The 21,107-nt window shown below is 43.7% G+C and overlaps 1 protein-coding gene across 2 annotated transcripts in view; it reads left to right on the forward strand.

Moving 5' to 3' along the window:
- iqgap2 (IQ motif containing GTPase activating protein 2) overlaps positions 1-16,301 on the forward strand; it is an 84,552-nt gene extending 68,251 nt beyond the window's left edge. Inside the window, exons 16-38 of one of the 2 annotated variants that reach the window (XM_036979942.1) lie at positions 400-490; positions 651-818; positions 1,825-1,967; positions 2,363-2,533; positions 2,687-2,770; positions 2,938-3,009; positions 3,142-3,211; positions 3,434-3,642; positions 3,845-3,985; positions 4,072-4,235; positions 4,578-4,802; positions 5,987-6,127; positions 6,722-6,806; positions 7,038-7,270; positions 8,114-8,246; positions 10,089-10,191; positions 10,359-10,500; positions 12,628-12,715; positions 12,912-13,124; positions 13,230-13,390; positions 13,655-13,798; positions 15,209-15,317; positions 15,708-16,301. In XM_036979942.1, the coding sequence (XP_036835837.1) occupies positions 400-490; positions 651-818; positions 1,825-1,967; positions 2,363-2,533; positions 2,687-2,770; positions 2,938-3,009; positions 3,142-3,211; positions 3,434-3,642; positions 3,845-3,985; positions 4,072-4,235; positions 4,578-4,802; positions 5,987-6,127; positions 6,722-6,806; positions 7,038-7,270; positions 8,114-8,246; positions 10,089-10,191; positions 10,359-10,500; positions 12,628-12,715; positions 12,912-13,124; positions 13,230-13,390; positions 13,655-13,798; positions 15,209-15,317; positions 15,708-15,821 (3,204 nt within the window). In that variant the 3' untranslated portion in view covers positions 15,822-16,301. Of the gene's footprint in view, positions 1-399; positions 491-650; positions 819-1,821; positions 1,968-2,362; positions 2,534-2,686; positions 2,771-2,937; positions 3,010-3,141; positions 3,212-3,433; positions 3,643-3,844; positions 3,986-4,071; positions 4,236-4,577; positions 4,803-5,986; positions 6,128-6,721; positions 6,807-7,037; positions 7,271-8,113; positions 8,247-10,088; positions 10,192-10,358; positions 10,501-12,627; positions 12,716-12,911; positions 13,125-13,229; positions 13,391-13,654; positions 13,799-15,208; positions 15,318-15,707 lie in introns of both variants that reach the window. The other variant, XM_036979941.1, reaches the window with a different exon arrangement.
- The last annotated feature ends 4,806 nt before the right edge of the window (positions 16,302-21,107 follow it).

The raw sequence follows: 21,107 nt of genomic DNA on the forward strand, positions 1-21,107 counted from the left end.
TGTCTTTGTAGCTGTTAATGTGCTTCATACCTGGGTTTCAAATACTTCAAATATTTACAAAAACGTTATCTCTGCCAGTTTGGGAATGTGTGGCTTAATAAACCAATAGAAAACACCACAGAATGCTAAGTATTTTAACCCAGGTATGTTTTGGGGGGAGGAGGCATTTTTGTTTTTACATGTGCTGTCTCGGTTAGTACTTAGAAGAACATTCAGTTAGGGCTCAAGCCTAACTTGAGATCTGTGGTTGTATCTCAAACACTTGATTTTACCAGAAAGTTGAAATGATGTGTGCACATCTCAAGCTAGAATTATGCATTGCATTGTGTGGATTGTCAATGTTTGTGTGGTCTACCACTCTGAAAAGCAGAGATTGACTCTGTGTGTCTGTGACTCCAGAGCTCAGGGGATGAGTCTGCTGTGCTGTGGCTCGACCAGATTCAAGAAGGGATACACACAGCCAACCAAGATGAAGAGGAGGCTCTCGCATGTAGGCACACCATGCTCACTCCCAACCATTCACTCAAAACCATGAACAAATCATTTCTTAGTAGTTCTTCACATCACAATTCTCCAACCACTGGATAAGAGCAACATGACCAAAATGTTAAATGTCATAACTGATCCTGTGTGCGTTTTGTCTGTGGCAGTGGCAGGAGCTGTGGCAGACATCAACAGGGAGGTGGCGGAGGGGGACTCTCAGACCACCCTACATGCCCTCCAGTCTCCCCTGGCAGGGCTGAGAGGGGTTCTGTCTGAGTGTGCAGACACCTACCAGACACAGCTGGCCCAGCGCCAGGACCTCAACACTACCACTGGTAACCTGGCATACAATCAGCTTATTTATGGCTGTTTGTTCTCCGTACATTACCTTCCCAACTTCTAGCATGTCATTTACATTTCAGTCATTTATCTCCTTAGCTCTTATGCAGCGCAACTTAGTGCATTTGCCTTAAGGTAGCTAGGTACGACAACCACATATTACAGTCAACTATTGTGTAAATCATGCAATTGGAGGTTAGTGAGTGATGTTCAGCTGTTTCCTCTAGCAGGCAGCAGTGAGAGTGTGTGTGTGTGATGTCCAGGTGTTGTGTCCTCTGCTGTGTGTGTGTGTGTGTGTGTTTCCTCTGTAGCAGGTGGGAGTGTGTGTGATGTCCGTGTGTTGTTTCCTCTAGCAGGCAGCAGTGAGAGTGTGTGTGTGATGTCCAGGTGTTGTTTCCTCTAGCAGGCAGCAGTGAGTGTGTGTGTGTGATGTCCAGGTGTTGTTTCCTCTAGCAGGCAGCAGTGAGTGTGTGTGTGTGATGTCCAGGTGTTGTTTCCTCTAGCAGGCAGCAGTGAGAGTGTGTGTGATGTCCGTGTGTTGTTTCCTCTAGCAGGCAGCAGTGAGAGTGTGTGTGTGATGTCCAGGTGTTGTTTCCTCTAGCAGGCAGCAGTGAGTGTGTGTGTGTGATGTCCAGGTGTTGTTTCCTCTAGCAGGCAGCAGTGAGTGTGTGTGTGTGATGTCCAGGTGTTGTTTCCTCTAGCAGGCAGCAGTGAGTGTGTGTGTGTGATGTCCAGGTGTTGTTTCCTCTAGCAGGCAGCAGTGAGTGTGTGTGTGTGATGTCCAGGTGTTGTTTCCTCTAGCAGGCAGCAGTGAGAGTGTGTGTGATGTCCAGGTGTTGTTTCCTCTAGCAGGCAGCAGTGAGTGTGTGTGTGTGATGTCCAGGTGTTGTTTCCTCTGTAGCAGGCAGCAATGAGTGTGTGTGTGTGATGTCCAGGTGTTGTTTCCTCTAGCAGGCAGCAGTGAGAGTATGTGTGATGTCCAGGTGTTGTTTCCTCTAGCAGGCAGCAGTGAGTGTGTGTGGGTGAAACACCGTATCAAGGACAGTTATGACTACTACTACAACCTGGAGAACAGAGAGGGGACCTGGGAGGAGCCAGAGGACTTCACACACAACAGCACACAGCTCCGCAGAGAGGAAATACAGGTCCCTATCATATTTATGTTGGATTCTACATAAGAAATGATGTATTCTTTCTACATTTTACCATTATTTAACTAGGCAAGTCAGTTAAGAACGAATTATTATTTTCAATGACAGAACAACAGATTTTTACCTTGTCAGCTCGGGGATTCGATCTTGCAACCTTGCAACCTTTCAGTTAATGGCCCAATGCTCTAACCGCTAGGCTACCTGCCGCCCCCTAAGACATGATGTATTATTCTTGTTGCATGACACAGACCACAAAATATCAGTTAACAGAATAACCTTCTCCATACATAGCACAAAGAACACCACCAGAGACCACACACATGTTCTGAGTCATTTATAATGCATTACACATTAAAACTAATCTAGTGTTGTATGTGTCCTCTGGTCAGAGTGTGGTTGGAGGTGTGACAGCGGAGTATAACAGGGAACAGTTATGGTTGGCCAACGAGACCCTGGTAACCCAGCTACAGGCCAGGATCAGAGGTTACCTGGTGAGAAGAGCTCATGCCCAGAGACTGGACTACCTACTACAACAACAGCCACATGTGGTCCGACTACAGGTACTAACTATACTGTGTCATTTGTTCTACAGTTTAATTATTTGATTTTTTAAAAATAAAACTAGAATTTAATATTTACAGTTAAAATTCACGTACTGCTTTTGTAGTTTACTCACACACGGATGATTTTAATGTCATGTTGTCTGTGTCTAGGCCTCCTGGAAGGGCTACAAACAGAGGAAGGTATACAAAGACAGACTCAACGTGTTGCAAAGCAACGTGGGGACTGTCGTCAAGGTAACAAGTTAGACTTGGGACTGTGAGCCTTATTTGAAAGCGAGAACATTAGTTTGAAACAGTGAGAAATAAAGAATGTCAATAATCAGGAGAGAAGTCACACAGTTTAACCCCATAGAAACCCACAGCTACGAGTTGCTAACGTTGTTGTTTTCCTCTCGGTCCAGCTTCAATCATTTGTTAAGATGTGGAGAGCTAAACGTAAATACACTCAAAGACTGCAGTATTTCATAGACCATGTGAGTAACACAACACCTACATAAAAAATGAGGGTTTATGTCATTGAAATGGAGTCATACAATATGACTCCTATTATTCCTCAGTGACATTTACGGAAGATTGATTCTCTTCTGTCTTGTTTGTATGTTCAGGAGAAAGAAATAGTGAAGATCCAAGCTTTCCTCAAGGCTAACAAAGCCAGAGATGACTACAGAACACTCAGTGAGTTTAGACAGCATTTAATACGTCACACGGTTTCAAAGAAGTTACGATTTCGAAGAGAGATGGAACTACCTGAACTTCTCTGATGCAATGCTAAACGTGTGTGTGTGTGTGTCTCTCTCTCTCTCTCTCTCTCTCTCTCTCTCTCTCTCTCTCTCTCTCTTTCTCTCTCTCTCTCTCTCGCTCTCTCTCTCTCTCTCTCTGTCTTTCTCTGCCCTGTAGCCGGGGCCCAGGACCCTCCTCTTTCGGTGGTGCGTAAGTTTGTCCACCTGCTGGAACAAAGCAGCCTGGACCTGCTGGAGGAACAGGAAGTGACACGGCTTAGGGAGGAAGTGGTCACGAAAATCCGCTCCAATCAGCAGATGGAGAAAGACCTGAACCTGATGGACATTAAGATCGGCTTACTGGTCAAGAACAGGATCACCCTACAGGTGACATTTGTCTTATGCTGCTGATCACAACTGCTTCTGGAGACAGCACTTTATTGTCTACAATAGTCATACGCCTGCTGCTCAGATACTTTGATAATGCATCCCTGTCTTCCTTAAAGCTATCACTGATCAAACACAACTGGATAGGTGAGAAGGGCCTTTTCCATGCTGCCACATCTGTTTTTACTGTCTGTCTTCCCAGGATGTGGTGTCCCACAGTAAGAAGCTGAAGAAGAAGAGTAAAGAGGAGCTGGCTGCAGGGGACAGGCAGGGCATCAAGGGCCTCAGCAAAGGCAAACGGAAGAAACTAGAGGCCTACCAGCACCTCTTCTACCTGCTACAGGTGAGTTCAAAACACACACGCTTAAACATGCACACACACACATACACGCAAACTCTTTTACCCCTAGGTCCTCTCCTGCTCCACAGACCAACCCTTCATACCTGGCCAAGCTGATCTTCCAGATGCCACAGAACAAGTCCACTAAGTTCATGGACACAGTGATCTTCACGCTGTATAACTACGCCTCCAACCAGAGAGAGGAGTACCTGCTGCTCAAACTCTTTAAGACCGCTCTGGAGGAGGAAATCAAGTGAGTGGAACTGTCCACCTGTCCCCAAATCGTACACACCCCTTATACAGTAACTATAGATGGTTTCACCTGGGTGCATTTGTTCCTCTCAGCTCATTTTTGCTAGCTCATTGGTCAGATAAGGCAACGATGTACAGTAGCACTGTTTATTGCAACAGTCAGTCAACCAGGCTACTAGGGAATCCACTGTTCCCCTTGTTCATAACTCAAGGACCCTCTCCAGTCATATACAGTATTATATATCATTTGTTCTTATATTGTTGTCTGATATTTCCTGATTGAATATAAAGGAATAATAAAGTTGTATGATAAAAATGATCTCTCTTCTCCACCCCTCCTCAGGTCCAAGGTGGACCAGATCCAGGACATTGTGACCGGGAACCCCACGGTCATCAAGATGGTGGTGAGCTTCAACCGTGGAGCCCGTGGTCACAACACGCTGAGGCAGCTGCTGGCGCCTGTTGTCAAGGAGATCATCGAGGACAAGGGCCTGGGCATCAACACCAACCCTGTGGATGTGTACAAGGCCTGGGTCAACCAGCTGGAGACCAACACTGGAGAGGCCAGGTGGGACACACACTAGTGCTAAGCGATTAACCAACCTTTCAGTTTATTTTCGGTTTTTAAATAACTAGTTGACTGACGGTTCAATTATTTGAATTCCTTTGAGTTTTTCTGTGCACTCAACGTGCCATTTCTCTGGAGAGATTACTCTGAGACGTTAACTCATCATAGTTAAGTGCAGACGATGTTGCAATTAACTACAATGACCAGAATCCATTGCGCCGAAGCTGCCTGTTCTCATTGGTTCTTGCAAGCCTGTGGGGCTGGCAGACCTGTTCTAATTATACCTCAGTGCCGCAGACAGACACGGAGAGGAAGACGGATAGACAAGAGAGGGATAGAGAGCGGTTGCTTAATGTCTCTCTACCCGACAATACAGCTAATTAATTGATAGTTGTTATTTGTCTTAAAAGTATGCCTTATCTACTTAGAAGAACTACTGAAATAGTGACTTCGTCAGACCACAGGCAGCTAGCCAGCTAGGCTAGCCTACTAGCCTGGAGGATGACTCTTTTGGGAGCACAGAGATAGATGGCTGGCAGGTTGCTACTGCCTGAGCAGACATGAGATGATGACTAAGAATAGAATAAGTCATCAAATATTTTGTTTATCAATATTTTATTAAAGTAATGTGTTTAAAGGATGGTTTATTAATACATGCTATGCAGTAATGAGCAGTCACTACCATCATTGTGGTTTTATAAATATAATAATAAATTCATCATACTAAAAACATATGTAATATACACAACCCAAATATTTTTATTTGGTAAAGCAATGTCAATAAATGATGCCTTTATAAGTGATAGTAATGGGCAGTCATTACCATCAATTGTTTTATTCTGTGTTGTTACAGCATTGAACCCTCGTAATGCATGTATTGTTAGGCCTGGGTTCAAATACTATTTAGGGTATTTCAATCATTTTCAAAGACCTTTGGAAGTAAGTATTTAGATATGATTTATTTGAAAATACACTGTGACTCAAATACACTGCCATGTATTTAACCAAGGCATTTGAAAATAGTATTTGAAATAAGTATTTGAAAATACTTTCCAACAGTCGGGCCCCATTATTAGACAATACTCAAATACACAGAAAATAAGTATATCAAATTCACATGTATTTGAACCAGGTCTGACCTGCACATACACACATTGACCTAACTGTTGTCCCCCCTCTCTTAGTAAACTGCCCTACGAGGTGACCCCGGACCAGGCCATGTCACACAAGGAGGTGCGCGCCAAGCTGGAGTCCTCCAGTCAGGCGCTGCGGACGGCCACAGACAAAGTGCTCAACTCCATTGTGTCGTCACTGGATAACATTCCGTATGTCTCAGGCCCTTTTGGAATTCTTTAAAAATGCAGCCGTCTTTCTTTCCTTTTTTATTTCTTGATGCAATCACTGATCTGACATGAGTGGTTCTGTAAAAGCCTTGTAGCAGAACTCCAATAGTGATAGATCAGCGATCACTCCAAGGGAGGATGGAAGGATGCATTTTGAAAGGTGAAGCTGTATGGGAACAGGACTAGAAAACATCCTGTCAGGGCAGAAACCCAAACTGCCAGGCTGCGCCCCAAATTACACCCTGTGCACTAGAAAGGGAAGAGTCCCATTTGGGACTGTGGTGTGTTTATGGAAGGGTAAACAAAACAGTGCTTATAGAGGGTTAGAAACCATCCATGTTACTGGTTTAGACAACTGTTGACTCCATACTCTGCTGTGCTCAATTTACTCCAAGGGGGCAACCATGGAATTATTTTATACAACTGCCCAAAATACACCCCTCATTCTGAAATGTTCACAGTCCCCTGCATTTTTATGTTATTGCTTCCTATCATTTGTGCATCAAATCACTGTGTTGTGTATCTATGTAATGCCTGTCAATTTCACACGATCTCCATGTTTTGTTTTGCATGTAGCTATGGCATGAGATACATTGCAAAGGTCCTAAAGCATTCCCTTCATGAAAAGTTCCCTGACGCTACAGAGGATGAGTTGTTGAAGGTATAAGACCGGAGTATTACATGTGATATTAGATCATTCCTTTGCTGTTCGTATACCTTCCATGTATGTTGCTGATGTTGTTATGGGTATTGTTATGGTTCCTCTAGTGTTCACTGACACAGTAGTCATCCAGCTCGCACTGATTAATACAGGTCCTTAGATATAACAGCCCTTTGGGAAGCTATGCAGCTACGTTTAACAGAGGGTGTGTGTGTGTGTGTCGGCTGTCAGATTGTAGGGAACCTGCTGTACTACCGCTACATGAACCCAGCCATAGTGGCTCCAGACGGCTTCGACATCATCGACATGTCAGCCGGAGGTCAGCTCCACTCTGACCAGCGTCGTAACCTGGGCTCCGTGGCCAAGATGCTGCAGCATGCCGCCGCCAACAAGCTGTTCGAGGCAGACAATGCCCACATGATCTCCATGAATAACTACATCTCCCAGACCTACCAGAAGTTCAGGTGAGAGTAAAGAACTACAACTCCCAAGACTATTGGATAAAGTTCACTTTCACTCCGTATTAAACTGCTCAGAGAAATGTTCCATCTAATGAAGCAAAAGGGAATCCTTTAAGACAGAGCGGGCTGTAGCGGTAAACGCTTGGGAGGTCACAGGAAAGTCAGAACAGGGTTAAGTTGACGTGAGCCAAAGGTGAGCAGGGAGAAAGAGGAAGTGTCTGTGTGAAATTGCAGAAGTCGGCAAGGAAAGTGGGGTAGTGTGTCTTCACTCAAACTCAAGACACACACACACTCAAACACAGAGCGAGAGAAAGGGACACAGTTGTGTTCCCAGAGTTCTCTGCCCCTCCCTCCAAACAGTTGACTCATCTTTTTTGGAAATCAATTTGAACTACAGTCACTGAAAACCACAACTGTCAATTTTCTTGAAGAAACCCTGATTCAACAGGATATGTTTTGTCTTTTAAGCTGATTTCAATATTATTTGTTGTTTTGTTTATTTTGGGGTAGATATCAGAAATATATGGTTCCTTGTAAACTGATAATATTACTATTACAAATGTGTCCAGTTATCTGGGTCTTCCGAGTGGCACAGTGGTCTAAGGCACTACAGCCGTCACTAGACACCTGGTTCGAATCCAGGCTGTATCACAACCGGCCGTGTTTGGGAGTCCCATAGGGCGGCGCACAATTGGCCCAGCGTCGTCCGGGTTTGGCCGGTGTAGGCCGTCATTGAAAATAAGAATTTGTTCTTAACTTACTTACCTAGTTAAATCAATAAATCATTTTTTTAAATCTTCCTGGTGTGGTAGTAATCAACCCGAATGCTTTGATCCTGTCTGGCAGGGTGTTTTTCCAGGCTGCGTGTGACGTCCCCGAGCCAGAGGAGAAGTTTAACGTGGATGAGTACTCTGACATGGTGACTCTGAGCAAGCCTGTCATCTACATCTCTATAGATGAGATCATCAACACACACTCGGTAAGCCCAGGCTATGGGTGCATCCCAAATGGCACCCCGTTTCCTATATAATGCACTAACTTTGACCAGGGCTTTGACCTGAGCTCTATGGGCCATGGTCAAAGGTAGTGCGCTATTTAGGGAATAAGGTTCCGTTTGGGACGTGAACTAGGACTCTACTGCCCCTCTATGGAACCTACTGCCCCTCTTCTCTTATCTCCATCCCCTGGGTAAGGGAGTGGTAATGGTGACAGACCTCTTGTATCATCAGAGGACATCAGAGGTTCTAGACTTCTCAGATGAGAGACGGATGAAGGGCTGAGATTGATTTGACGGACTCTAGAAGAACAGGGCTGACCTCATGAACCGTTATCTCACACAGAGCTTGCATGCATCTTGAGCTGGAGAGGCCTAGGGTTGGAGAAAAGCGTGTCTAGTAGATAACACAAAAGTGATGTGTGTATTGTGTGTGTCCTAGCTGGTGTTAACCGTGAGTGTGTGTCCTAGCTAGTGTTAACCGTGAGTGTGTGTCCTAGCTAGTGTTAACCGTGAGTGTGTCCTAGCTAGTGTTAACCGTGAGTGTGTGTCCTAGCTAGTGTTAACCGTGAGTGTGTGTCCTAGCTAGTGTTAACCGTGAGTGTGTGTCCTAGCTAGTGTTAACCGTGAGTGTGTGTCCTAGCTACTGTGATTAACCATGTGGCCTAGCTACTGTGATTAACCGTGTGTGGCCTAGCTACTGTGATTAACTGTGTGTGTCCTAGCTACTGTGATTAACCGTGTGTGTGTCCTAGCTACTGTGATTAACCGTGTGTGTGTGTCCTAGCTACTGTGATTAACTGTGTGTGTGTGTCCTAGCTACTGTGATTAACCGTGTGTGTGTGTCCTAGCTACTGTGATTAACCGTGTGTGTGTGTGTCCTAGCTACTGTGATTAACCGTGTGTGTGTGTGTCCTGGCTACAGTGATTAACCGTGTGTGTGTCCTAGCTACTGTGATTAACCATGTGGCCTAGCTACAGTGATTAACCGTGTGTGTGTCCTAGCTACTGTGATTAACCGTGTGTGTGTCCTAGCTACTGTGATTAACCGTGTGTGTGTCCTAGCTACTGTGATTAACCGTGTGTGTGTGAGTCCTAGCTACTGTGATTAACCGTGTGTGTGTGTGTCCTGGCTACAGTGATTAACCGTGTGTGTGTCCTAGCTACTGTGATTAACCATGTGGCCTAGCTACAGTGATTAACCGTGTGTGTGTCCTAGCTACTGTGATTAACCGTGTGTGTGTGTGTCCTAGCTACTGTGATTAACCGTGTGTGTGTCCTAGCTACTGTGATTAACCGTGTGTGTGTCCTAGCTACAGTGATTAACCGTGTGTGTGTGTGTGTCCTAGCTACAGTGATTAACCGTGTGTGTGTGTGTCCTAGCTACTGTGATTAACCGTGTGTGTGTGAGTCCTAGCTACTGTGATTAACCGTGTGTGTGTGTGTCCTAGCTACTGTGATTAACCGTGTGTGTGTCCTAGCTACTGTGATTAACCATGTGGCCTAGCTACAGTGATTAACCGTGTGTGTGTGTGTGTGTCCTAGCTACTGTGATTAACCGTGTGTGTGTGACCTAGCTACTGTGATTTAACCGTGTGTGTGTGTCCTAGCTACTGTGATTAACCGTGTGTGTGTCCTAGCTACTGTGATTAACCGTGTGTGTCCTAGCTACAGTGATTAACCGTGTGTGTGTGTCCTAGCTACAGTGATTAACCGTGTGTGTGTGTCCTAGCTACTGTGATTAACCGTGTGTGTGTGTCCTAGCTACTGTGATTAACCGTGTGTGTGTGTCCTAGCTACTGTGATTTAACCGTGTGTGTGTCCTAGCTGGTGTTGGAGCACCTGGAGGCCATCTCCCCCGACCACAACGACCTGCTGCATGAGCTGCTGGAGGACCTAGGGGACGCGCCTGATGTGGAGGCACTGCTGGGTACCACACACACCACCATACCTCTTACACGCCACACTTCCTCCCAGACATTAGAAGATCCATTTACAGGACAGAATCCTAATTTGTGATAAGCATGTACACACAGTCTCAGAATGAGTCAGGAAGCTGCCTGCAGGGAGAGCTAAGCATGTTTGTCTTTTCTCCAGGTGAAGGAGCCGTGGATCCTAACCATCCCAACAAGGAGAGCACCCTGAGTCAGCTGGCTAAGACGGAGATCTCCCTCACACTCACCAGCAAGTTTGAGCTTCTGGAGGGAGATGACAAGGACACGAAGGGCCTGATGATGAAGTAAGAGTCTGGATGAGTCCCCAATGGCACCCTATTCCCTATATAGTAGATCTCTTATTGACTCTCCATTATGGTGACCTACTAGAATCTCCATCCACACACAGAGACTGCCAGGGTTGGGGAGTAACGGATTACATGTAATCCGTTACATGTAAGGGATTACAAAAAAAGGGTAACTAATCCATTGTTACCAGCTACAATATTGTAATCAGATTACAGATACTTGAAATACTAGATGATTAATTTGAGGATTACTTATAAATTCAGAAAGGATGTTTGCGCATAAAAATATATCACACTGTTTTCTCAATGACATTCAAATCAGCATTGAAAAAAGGTGCAAGTTTGTTCTACCTGAGCGAGTCTGACCACAAGTCAGAGACCACTATGATGACACACCAAATGTGTTTGATGGATTGTGGGAAAAGAGCAGGAATAGGCTTTTGTAGTCTACAGTCCAAGCTATGTCTTCCAATGGTACGACTGCTGTCCGCATCCAAAGATTATCCAACTGGAATAAATGCTTGGAGTTAAGTATGACAGCAGTGGTGTAGTCTGCGGCAATATGGATATAACTTATTATTGCTATCTACATAGCGCATTTATGTGAATCACACTGCTGCTCTCTCATTTAGCTATTTGTGCCTTACTGTGGTTGTTGTGGATGACTGTTCACAAATCTAAATGTGTATTTGAACCCAATAATGGTTGAATTCAAGAAGTTTAAGCTGCCTATCAACCATTGTTTTTGAAACCAGTGGTCAGCCAGTGAAAAATGCGTTTTTGCAACAGCTGCATAGTGCGGATCCCAGCCTGTAGAATAAAAGTGGGGCTTTTATTGCTCAATCTAATTCAAACTCATAAAAAAAAAAAAATCCATAGGCCTAATGGACACATGCTCTCAACTCACATAGACTTAAAGGGGCAATCTGTAGTTGTTAGATATATTCATGTAAAGATGTAATTTAATCATATGTAGTAGAAAGCGATGGGTTAGAAGAAGCCTACATAACCAACCCATAAAGTAAAATTTAACATCCATATATGGCCAGCTATGTAAACTTTAACATTGATTGACATTGATGTCATTCAATTGGTAACATACAATTTTGTCTTCTTCTAATGCCTCTTAAGGGGAAAGTCATCTAAAAGTAACTGAATGTAATCAGATTACGTTACTGAGTTTGGGTAATCCAAAAGTTATGTTACTGATTACAATTTTGGACAGGTAACTAGTAACTAATGGATTACATTTGGAAAGTAACCTACCCAACCCTGGAGACTGCACAGTGAGCTGTTTTGTACTGACCAAGCTAACTTGGAAGAAGCCAGAAGAAACACTGTTTCAATGCTGTGTTATGACGTTCCAGTAGGTACATACATAAATAACCACAGTGGGTATTGCTCAGTGACAGCTCTACGTGCTCTTTCCTGCTCCACTACCACTTCCTGTCCTGACATTTTTAGCCCATTTCTTGCTCTTCCTTGAGAAGGCTGTGTTTAAAAGACAGCCTCTGTTCTGCTGATGTGAATGTTTACATCATGTTTCCTGCGACATGAGCACCAATAATCACGACTAATCATGTGGTCAGGAAAACCTCCTGGTGCTACCTATGATACTATAGATGGTATCTCTAGACAACTCTGTTCATCTGACCTACAGTAGTTGAGATGTTCAGGATGTCAACCCTCCAGCTCTGCTTTCTCAGGCTCTGTGTCCTAAATGGCACCCCTACTCTTTATAGTGCGCTACTTTTGACCAGGGCCCTATAAAGGGAATAGGCTGCCGTTTGGGAGGCATACAGAGTGTCACTGTAGTCCTGGTAAGTGTCGGTCCACCATGCACTGGGTCAGTAAAAAGGAAATGTGTTTGAGTGGCGTCATGCCCTACTGCAGGGTCATGGAAACTCCAACGGGACAGTGACATGTCCATTGTGTGTGTGTGTTAACATAGCAAGATGTTTGCTCTCCCCCTGAGCCCAGTGCAAAGCAGAGGCCAGAGCTCAACGCACTACCAAATCAACAAGACTTAAATGTTTGAGGAGAGCTACGCTGTTTAGTTGAAAAGACATAATCCTTTTTAATCCGTCTCATCTACCTCTCTCTCGGTCTCTCTCTCTCTCTCAGGACTAAGAAGCTGATAGTAGATGTGATCAGGATCCAGCCAGGAGACACTCTCCCAGAGACCCTTGAGACCCCGGCCTCTGCCCTCCAGGTGATGTCATAATGATGAACCCTACACAGCCCAGCCAACCACACACCTCAAATAGCCTACTTCTCTATCAGTGGTTTTATTATTATGCTTTTCCCTTTGTGTCATGCCGGAGTGGGAAAGAGTGGACTGACTAGACATGCTAACCTTCCTTTCTGTTTTTGTGTGTCTGCCTCTTCCTACCTGTGCTGTCCTGTAGGAGTGTGAGCATTCTAAGGTGGTGGCGCTGCGTGCGGTGCAGGACGCCCAGACCCCAGAGGGACTGAAGAGCAGCCAGGCGGTGCTGGAGGACAGACAGCTGCCTCTGGAGCAGAAGAAGAGGAAGATCCTCCGCAACCTCCGAACCCTGGAGCAGGCTGGCCTGGTCACCGCTAGCAACAAGTACCAGGACCTCATCAACGACATTGCCAAGGTACACATGCGCACAAACACACACACAGAGACACAAGCACACTGATGGCCTTCAGCGTTTGTGTTGTAGATGACCAATCATGTCCCTTCTGCGTGTGATTGACAGGACATTCGTTACCAGAGACGCTACAGACAGAGGAGGAGGGCGGAGCTGGTGAAGCTCCAGCAGGCACTGAGTGCGCTCAACTCCAAGACAGCCTTCTATCAGGACCAGACCAACTACTACGACACTTACATCAAGACCTGCCTCGACAACCTCAACAGGAAGTGAGTGTTCCCTACAAAACCCATCCCTCGCCACTAACCATAAGTTGAAGTTCACCCGACCTTCACAAACACTGTACAGGGCCTTGCAAGTCAACAAAGATCTAGAGATGGAGAGGATGGATTGGTTTGGAATTGGGCCATATGGGCTAGTGTTGAAATACATTGTCATTGCTCTTGGTCCCATTCAAAACTTGATGTGTTAAGTATGTGTTTGTGTGACTTCCATGCGTGTGTCTTATCTGGCGCGTGTCTGTGTGTCCACAGGAACACGCGGCGGTCCATCAAGCTAGAAAGGAAGGTGGAGGAGAAGGGCAGTAAGAAGTGGAAGCATCAGTCTCTGAAGTATACGGCTGCCCGACTGCACGAGAAGGGAGTGATCCTGGAGATAGAGGGGCTGCAGACCAACCAGTGAGTGGAGCAGCACTGAGGACAGCTGGTCCTAGCTAGCTTAGCATTGTGCAGTGACATCAGCTTCCTGAAACCGGAGTAGTATTCATTTGTACACACAATTTCAAACCATAGCAAAATGTTATGCAACAGACAAACTTTTTACAACGAATAGCCAGGGTTTTGTGATTCAGATGTAGTGTGTGGTTGACTTGGAGTATAGGTGGGTGTGTTGTTTAACCAAACTGATGCGTGCGCATCTTCGGGGCGAAACGGAGGTTGGCTTAGAATCATATGATTGACAACATGTAAACTATATTTTGTCTGCAAATGTTTATTGAAAACATGCATTTGTCTCTCGAATACATTGTTACAGTTGTTAGCTAGCTAGTTAGCAAATTGTTGCCATATTATCATAGACGTGACATCAGTCAAAACACCTCAATACAAGGCATGGTATCAAGAACAAGCGACCTATGATTCCCCACATGGCAGCTTCTTGTCATTGTTGCTAGCTATCTGACTGTTCAGAATCATAACAGCAGATGGCCTTCTACCCCTGCGATGCATGTGCAGCATTTTCGTGACGTTGTCAGACAACCCGCCTATGGACACCAAATGTGAACATGGTATTGAATCCTGAAGTGAGTTGGTACCATACTGGGTCTCGGGTATTGTGGTGGTCAAGGGAACATTCTCCAACACTTTATTAGCTTCATTTAATTTATTTCATAGCTTTCACCAATCAGATCAGTGATAACATGAAATAAAGGGAGAAAGGAAGGATGCGTTGGTAAAGTATTTGGACGGGGACAAGGGCATGTCTTTGATGTGAGGAGTGAGCTGTATTAGCTCTGTGTGAGATGGGGTGGGAGGAACTACCTCATTAAGGGACATTGTCCATACAGAAGCCCACCGTGTTCTGTCTCACTCTTTCTCTCTGGTTTCTCTCTGTCTCAGTTTTTTTTGCTCTATCCCCCACTTTCGCTCCTTCACTTTCTCTCACTCTCGCTCTCCGAACACTCGCTCCTGTCCTTCATGTTTTGGTCAGGCTGTTCTAGCTAGAGTGGCGCTGAGGAGAGCCAAAGTCGGCTCCTCACTGCTCTGTGGGAGTTCCAGGTCATGTCAAAGTGGAAACTGAGAGCTAGTATCTAGAAGGCATCGCTATGTCCTCTTTAAAGCCAGTTAAACACACTACACTATGGCCCAATATCGTCAATGCATTTCAGAAACCATTTGAGAAAATTGGATATCTAAGCTTATATTTCTGATCATACTATTTCTCACAATTGACATTAAATGTTATGCCAAAACAAGTCTGTCTGACATTGTGACCTTAACCAACTCTAGTCCTGCTATTGTCTTATCTGTGTCTGTATCCTGTCTTTTCAGTTGATTAATTCAATTGCATGTATTTGTCTTTTCTCTCAGGTTCAAAAATGTAATGTTTGACATCTCTCCCAGTGAGGAAGTTGGAGACTTTGAGGTGAAGGCCAAGTTCATGGGAGTTGAGATGGAAAAGGTCCAACTCCATTTCCAGGTGATGCTTTTCTCCCAAATGACGACGACTCATGGTTGTCACGGCTCCTCTCTGTCATGCTGACAGACTGATAGTTCCGTGTCCCTGTCTGTTGACTAGGACATGTTTCTGTCTGTTGACTAGGACATGTTTCTGTCTGTTGACTAGGACATGTTTCTGTCTGTTGACTAGGACATGTTTCTGTCTGTTGACTAGGACATGTTTCTGTCTGTTGACTAGGACATGTTTCTGTCTGTTGACTAGGACATGTTTCTGTCTGTTGACTCTGTTCCGTGTAGGACCTCCTCCAGCCGTAGTTCCATAGTTGTTTAAAATATATATTTTATTTTATGATCGTAGAACCATAGTTGACTGTTGTCTCTGTCCCTGTCTGTCACTGTCCCTATCTAGGATCTGCTCCAGCTGCAGTACGAGGGAGTGGCGGTGATGAAGATGTTTGACAAAGCCAAAGTCAACGTCAACCTGCTCATCTTCCTCCTCAACAAGAAGTTCTATGGAAAATGAGGGATTATTGAACCAAAGATGGAGGGGAAAAGATTGAGTGGGCATAGGTGTGAAAGAATTGTGTGCCTTTTGACAAAGCAAGAATTGAGATAGGATGTTTGAATGGTGGTTAACGTGTTATGTTCGTCTGACTGGCCACCCTGGTGAGCCACACACACACACACACACACATTTTATGAATCACTTTATACCAAAATGAAGCTCACATTGAAATGGGTTTGTTGCTTTTATTGTCATGTTATATCTGTTGCTTAATTATTGTATTTTTTTTCATGTTCAGTTTTCCACTGGGTAATTAATTGTACATGGAATATATTTTTCAAAAGTATATTATAATGGCATTTACATTTTATATGTAGAAGTTATATATACAGTGCATTCGGAAAGTATTCAGACCCTTTGACTTTTTCCACATGTTGTTACGTTACAGCCTTATTCTAAAATGGATTAAATACCACATAATGACAAAGCAAAAACAGGTTTTTAGACATTTTTGCCAATTTATTAAAAAGAAAAAACTGAAATAATACATTTACTAAAGTATTTGAACCCTTTAGTCAGTACTTTGTTGAAGCACCTTTTGTTAGCGATTACAGCCTCCAGTCTTCTTGTGTATAACGCTACAAGCTTGGCGCACATGTATTTGGGGAGTTTCTGCCATTCTTCTCTGCAAATCCTCTCAAGCTCTCAGGTTGGAATGGGAGCGTCACTGCACAGCTATTTTCAGGTCTCTCCAAAGATTTTCGATTGGGTTCAAGTCGGGGCTCTGGCTGGGCCACTCAAGAACATTAAGAGACTTGTCCCGAAGCCACTCCTGCGATGTCTTGGCTTGACCCTTCACCCCAGTCGGAGGTCTTGAGCGCGCTGGAGCAGGCTTTCATCAATGATCTCTCTGTACTTTGCTCTGTTAATCTTTCCCTCGATCCTGAATAGTCTCTCTGTCCCTGCTGCTGAAAACCACCCCCACCGCATGATGCTGCCACCACCATGCTTGACCATAGGGATGGTTGCCAGGTTTCCTCGAGACGTGACACTTGGCATTCAGGCATAGAGTTCAATCTTGATGTCATCAGACCAGAGAATCTTGTTTCTCATGGTCAGAGAGTCTAAGTGCTTTTTCATAACTCTAAGCGGGCTGTCGTACATTTTACTGAGGAGTGGCTTCCTTCTGGCCACTCTACCAGACGGAATGTTCTCCCATCTCCACAGATGCACTCTAGAGCTCTGTCAGAGTGACCATCGAGTTCTTGGTCACCTCCCTGACAAAGGCCTTTCTCCACCTATTACTCAGTTTGGCTGGGTGGCCAGCTCTAGGAAGAGTCTTGGTGGTTGCAAAACCTCTTCCATTTAAGAATGATGGAGGCCACTGTTCTTTGGGGTTCTTTGGGACCTTCAATGCTGCAGACCGTTTTTGGTACCCTTCCCCAGATCTGTGCCTCGACCCAATCCCCTCGGTGCTCTACAGTCAATTTCGTCGACCTCATTGCTTGGTTTTTGCTCTGACATGCACTGTCAACTGTGGGACCTTTATATAGACAGGTGTGTGCCTTTCCAAAGCATGTCCAATCAATTGAATTTACCGCAGGTGGACTCCAAGTTGTAGAAACATCTCAATAATGATAAATTGAAACAGGATGCACCTGAGCTCAATTTCGAGTCTCATAGCAAAGGGTCTGGATACTTATGTAAATAAGGTATTTCTGTTTTCTTCAAAGCTGTTTTCTCTTTGTCATTATTGGGGTATTGTGTGTAGATGGACGAGGAAAACAATTCATTTTATCCATTTTAGAATAAGGCTGTAACGTAACAAAATGTGGAAAAAGTCCAGGGGTCTGAATACATTCCAAATGCACTGTAGGTAAACACATTGTTATTGTCAAAAAAAAATGTTTTTTTTTGTAAAAAAAGAATGTGTTTGGAATTAGATGTGTACAATGCACTATTGCCTAATGGTCAGAATGGGAGATTAGACCGCAACATTCCTATCCAGCTATAGCCAGCATGGAATGAAGTACAGTAGTTAACCAGTGCCTTTTTAATCTACATACAGTAAATTGGGATGCTGTGTATCTTTTAAAGACTATTAATGAAGTTATTCTTCCTAGTTTCACTGCTTTTTAGAAAGATTATACTGTCAAGTATACATTAAAATAATTTCAAATGTTTTAATGAGGTTAAATCAAAATAACTGATTTTTCTTGTTAGTTTTTATAACAATCACAGTTTTTATAACAATCGCAGTGCTATAAGAAAATGATTTTAAAATAATTGTGTGGTCATCAAATAAATAATAAAGCCTGATTTGTTTTTTAACTGTCATTTAGTGTCACCCCAGCTGTGCAACACAGCATGTTCGAGACACCGGATTCAAGATAGTAATTTACGTCACTGAATAGAAATTATCTAATAAATCCTATATATTAATCACTTGATAGTCGACGAGGCTTTTTACGACCCCTCTATTGATGGAGTCAGCCTTTTCAAATCCAACATGTATTTTAATTGGCTCTAAGCGCTGACAGATGGCTGTCTGGTGTTTCCCTCACGCTTGCCTGTATAGTTCATTTATGGGAACAGTGATTTACAGCCATGGTTTATTGGTTATTCGCGACTTTTTTGCTCTCCAAACTTCAGCCTATGTGCCTTACACAATGGTAAGTAAAATGTCTTTAGTTGTTTTGCTTCTGTGTTTATTTTAGCAGTTTAACATTGAAATTATGATACAAAAAAGCTGATTTCATTTGTCGCATCCATGTACAGAATTTTGAGAAAATGTGTTTGTATATTGTCAACATATGAACTAACCCTCGGATTCAAACTGCTACTTGCAGAGCAATATCCACGGGTTTTCCCGCAGAGGGCGCATAGACAGCGGCGGCAATGAGTTATGACCAGTTGTGTAAAGTACTTGAAGTGTATTTAAGTACCACTTAAGTCGTTTTTGGTCATCTGTACTGTACTATTTATATTTTTGGCAACTTTTAATTCACTACATTCCTAAAGAAAACGTTGGAATGTGCCCCTGGCTATCCATACATTAAAATAATAAAATGGTGCTGTCAGTTTGCTTAATATAAGAAATTTGAAATTATTTATACTTTTACTTTTTTTTTTTTTTACAGTATATTTTTGCAATTACATTTACTTTTAATACTTAATATATAAAATAATATATTAGACTTAAGTATTTTACTGGGTGACGTTTCAGTCATTTTCTATTAAGGTATCTTTACTTTTACTCAAGTATTGGGTCGTTTTTCCACAACTGATTGACAAACTTTTTTGTGCGCAGTATATACCTTGAACCTGGTAGGACAGCACACGGACCAAACTTAGGGAGAGTAGGGTAAGTTGAGTAACTTTTACCTTCAGCATCACAATGTCAAGAAATGCATAGTATTCTTTCTAACAAAGATATCTACATATATCTCAGGCTGTGTGTCCCTAGAAATAATCAGAATTCATGTAAAAAATACACTACATGGTGGATTTGGCTATTTCAGCCACACCTGTTGCTGACAGAAGTTTAAAATCAAGCACACAGCCATGCAATCGCCATAGACGAACACTAGCAGTAGAATGGCCTTACTGAAGAGGTCAGTGACTTTCAACGTGGCACCGTCATAAGATGGCACTTTTCCAACAAGTCAGTCAATAAAATGTCTGCCCTGCCAGAGCTGCCCCGGTCAATGCGAAGTGGCGGGCCACACAAGCGCACAGAATGGACAGCTGAGTGCTGAAGCACATAAAAATTGTCTGTCCACGGTTGAAACACTCATGACCGAGTTCCAAATTGCCTCGAAGCAATGTCAACACAATAAATGTTTCTTGAAGTGGGTGTCCATGGCTGAGCAGCCGCGCACAAGCCTAAGATCACCATGCACAATGCCAAACGTTGGCTAGAGTGGCGTAAAGCTTGCTGCTAGTGGAAATGCGTTCTCTGGAGTGATGAATCACACTTCACCATCTGGCACCCCACCAGACGGATCTGGGTTTGACAGATGCCGACTGCGTGCCAGGCTTAATTGCCCAACATCAGTGCACGACCTCAGTAATGCACTTGTTCACAATGTTCAAACATCTAGTGGAAAGCCTTACCAGAAGAGTGGAGGCTGTTATAGCAGCTAAGGGGGGACCAACTCCATGTTAATGCCCATGATTTTGGAATGAGATGTTTTGAGCATGTGTCCGTTTGCTTTTGGCCATGAAAGAAAATGGTCTCTTGGACCAGCACCATCACCCATTGTCACAGGACACCATTATCTACTTTGTACATCGGGACGGGGTAAGCTGCGCTGCCTCGGGATAAGTGGGTAATGGTGTCCCGTGGCAGTAGGTGATGGTGCTGGTTGGTTAAATTAATAGAATTGGGGTGTGGTGTATTGTATGCCTACATTCAAATATAGATTCTGTTCAATATCACTTACCCTTCCATTTCTTGACCAGTTGTTGTTTCGATGTGCCAATTCGGAGGCAAGTTCTCTGCATTTGAAGGTGATTTGACGTCTTCCTTCTCTCACTTCCTTGGCTGCTCTTTGAAGAATCTCAGGGGGGAGGGGAGCTAGACCCCTGCTTGTTTTACGTTTGTATACACGGGACGGGACATGTCTTCTCAGTAACATTAAAAAATGACAAATTGAGTTCATATGCATACAGTGCAAAAATACTATGGATGTCAGGCATAAAACACACTAAATGTGATCATCCTTTGTATGGTGGCCATTGGCTCAACTTACCCCATGGCAAACATTTTGACTGTTACCCAACACAACTGCAAGGAAGCACTTTTGCTAGGTTTAAGACCTCATGTTGTAGATTATAGAGAGCCCAACTGATGTATAAACAATCTTAAATTATCTACTTTGGTTTAGATACAAGCATTATGAAACCTCTAACACATTAATTTGACTTTGTAAAAATCGGTTTTGGGGACCTAACTTGCTTATCACTTTTTCTGTGTTTTTTTTTTCTTTCACAAACTCAATGAAATGATGACCTCTTCTTAAATGCTAGTCTACTGGTAAGTACAATTCTACAGATGCTTTGTTGCTGCAACTGTATATTGAGTAATGTTGTTAGTGTGCACTCTACATGGACTGAGTGAACGAAACATTAAGAACACATTCCTAATATTGAGTTGCAATCCCTTTGCCCTCAGGACAGACTCAATTCATCAGGCATGGACTCTACAATGCTTCCCACAGCTGTGTCAAGTTGGCTGGTAGTGGATCTCTAATCCGAATAGCTTGTTCCATCTCATCCCACAGATGCTCAATTGGATTGAGA

This window comes from Oncorhynchus mykiss, chromosome 6, assembly GCF_013265735.2.
Source record: "Oncorhynchus mykiss isolate Arlee chromosome 6, USDA_OmykA_1.1, whole genome shotgun sequence".
In the NCBI taxonomy this organism is placed as follows: Eukaryota; Metazoa; Chordata; class Actinopteri; order Salmoniformes; family Salmonidae; genus Oncorhynchus; species Oncorhynchus mykiss.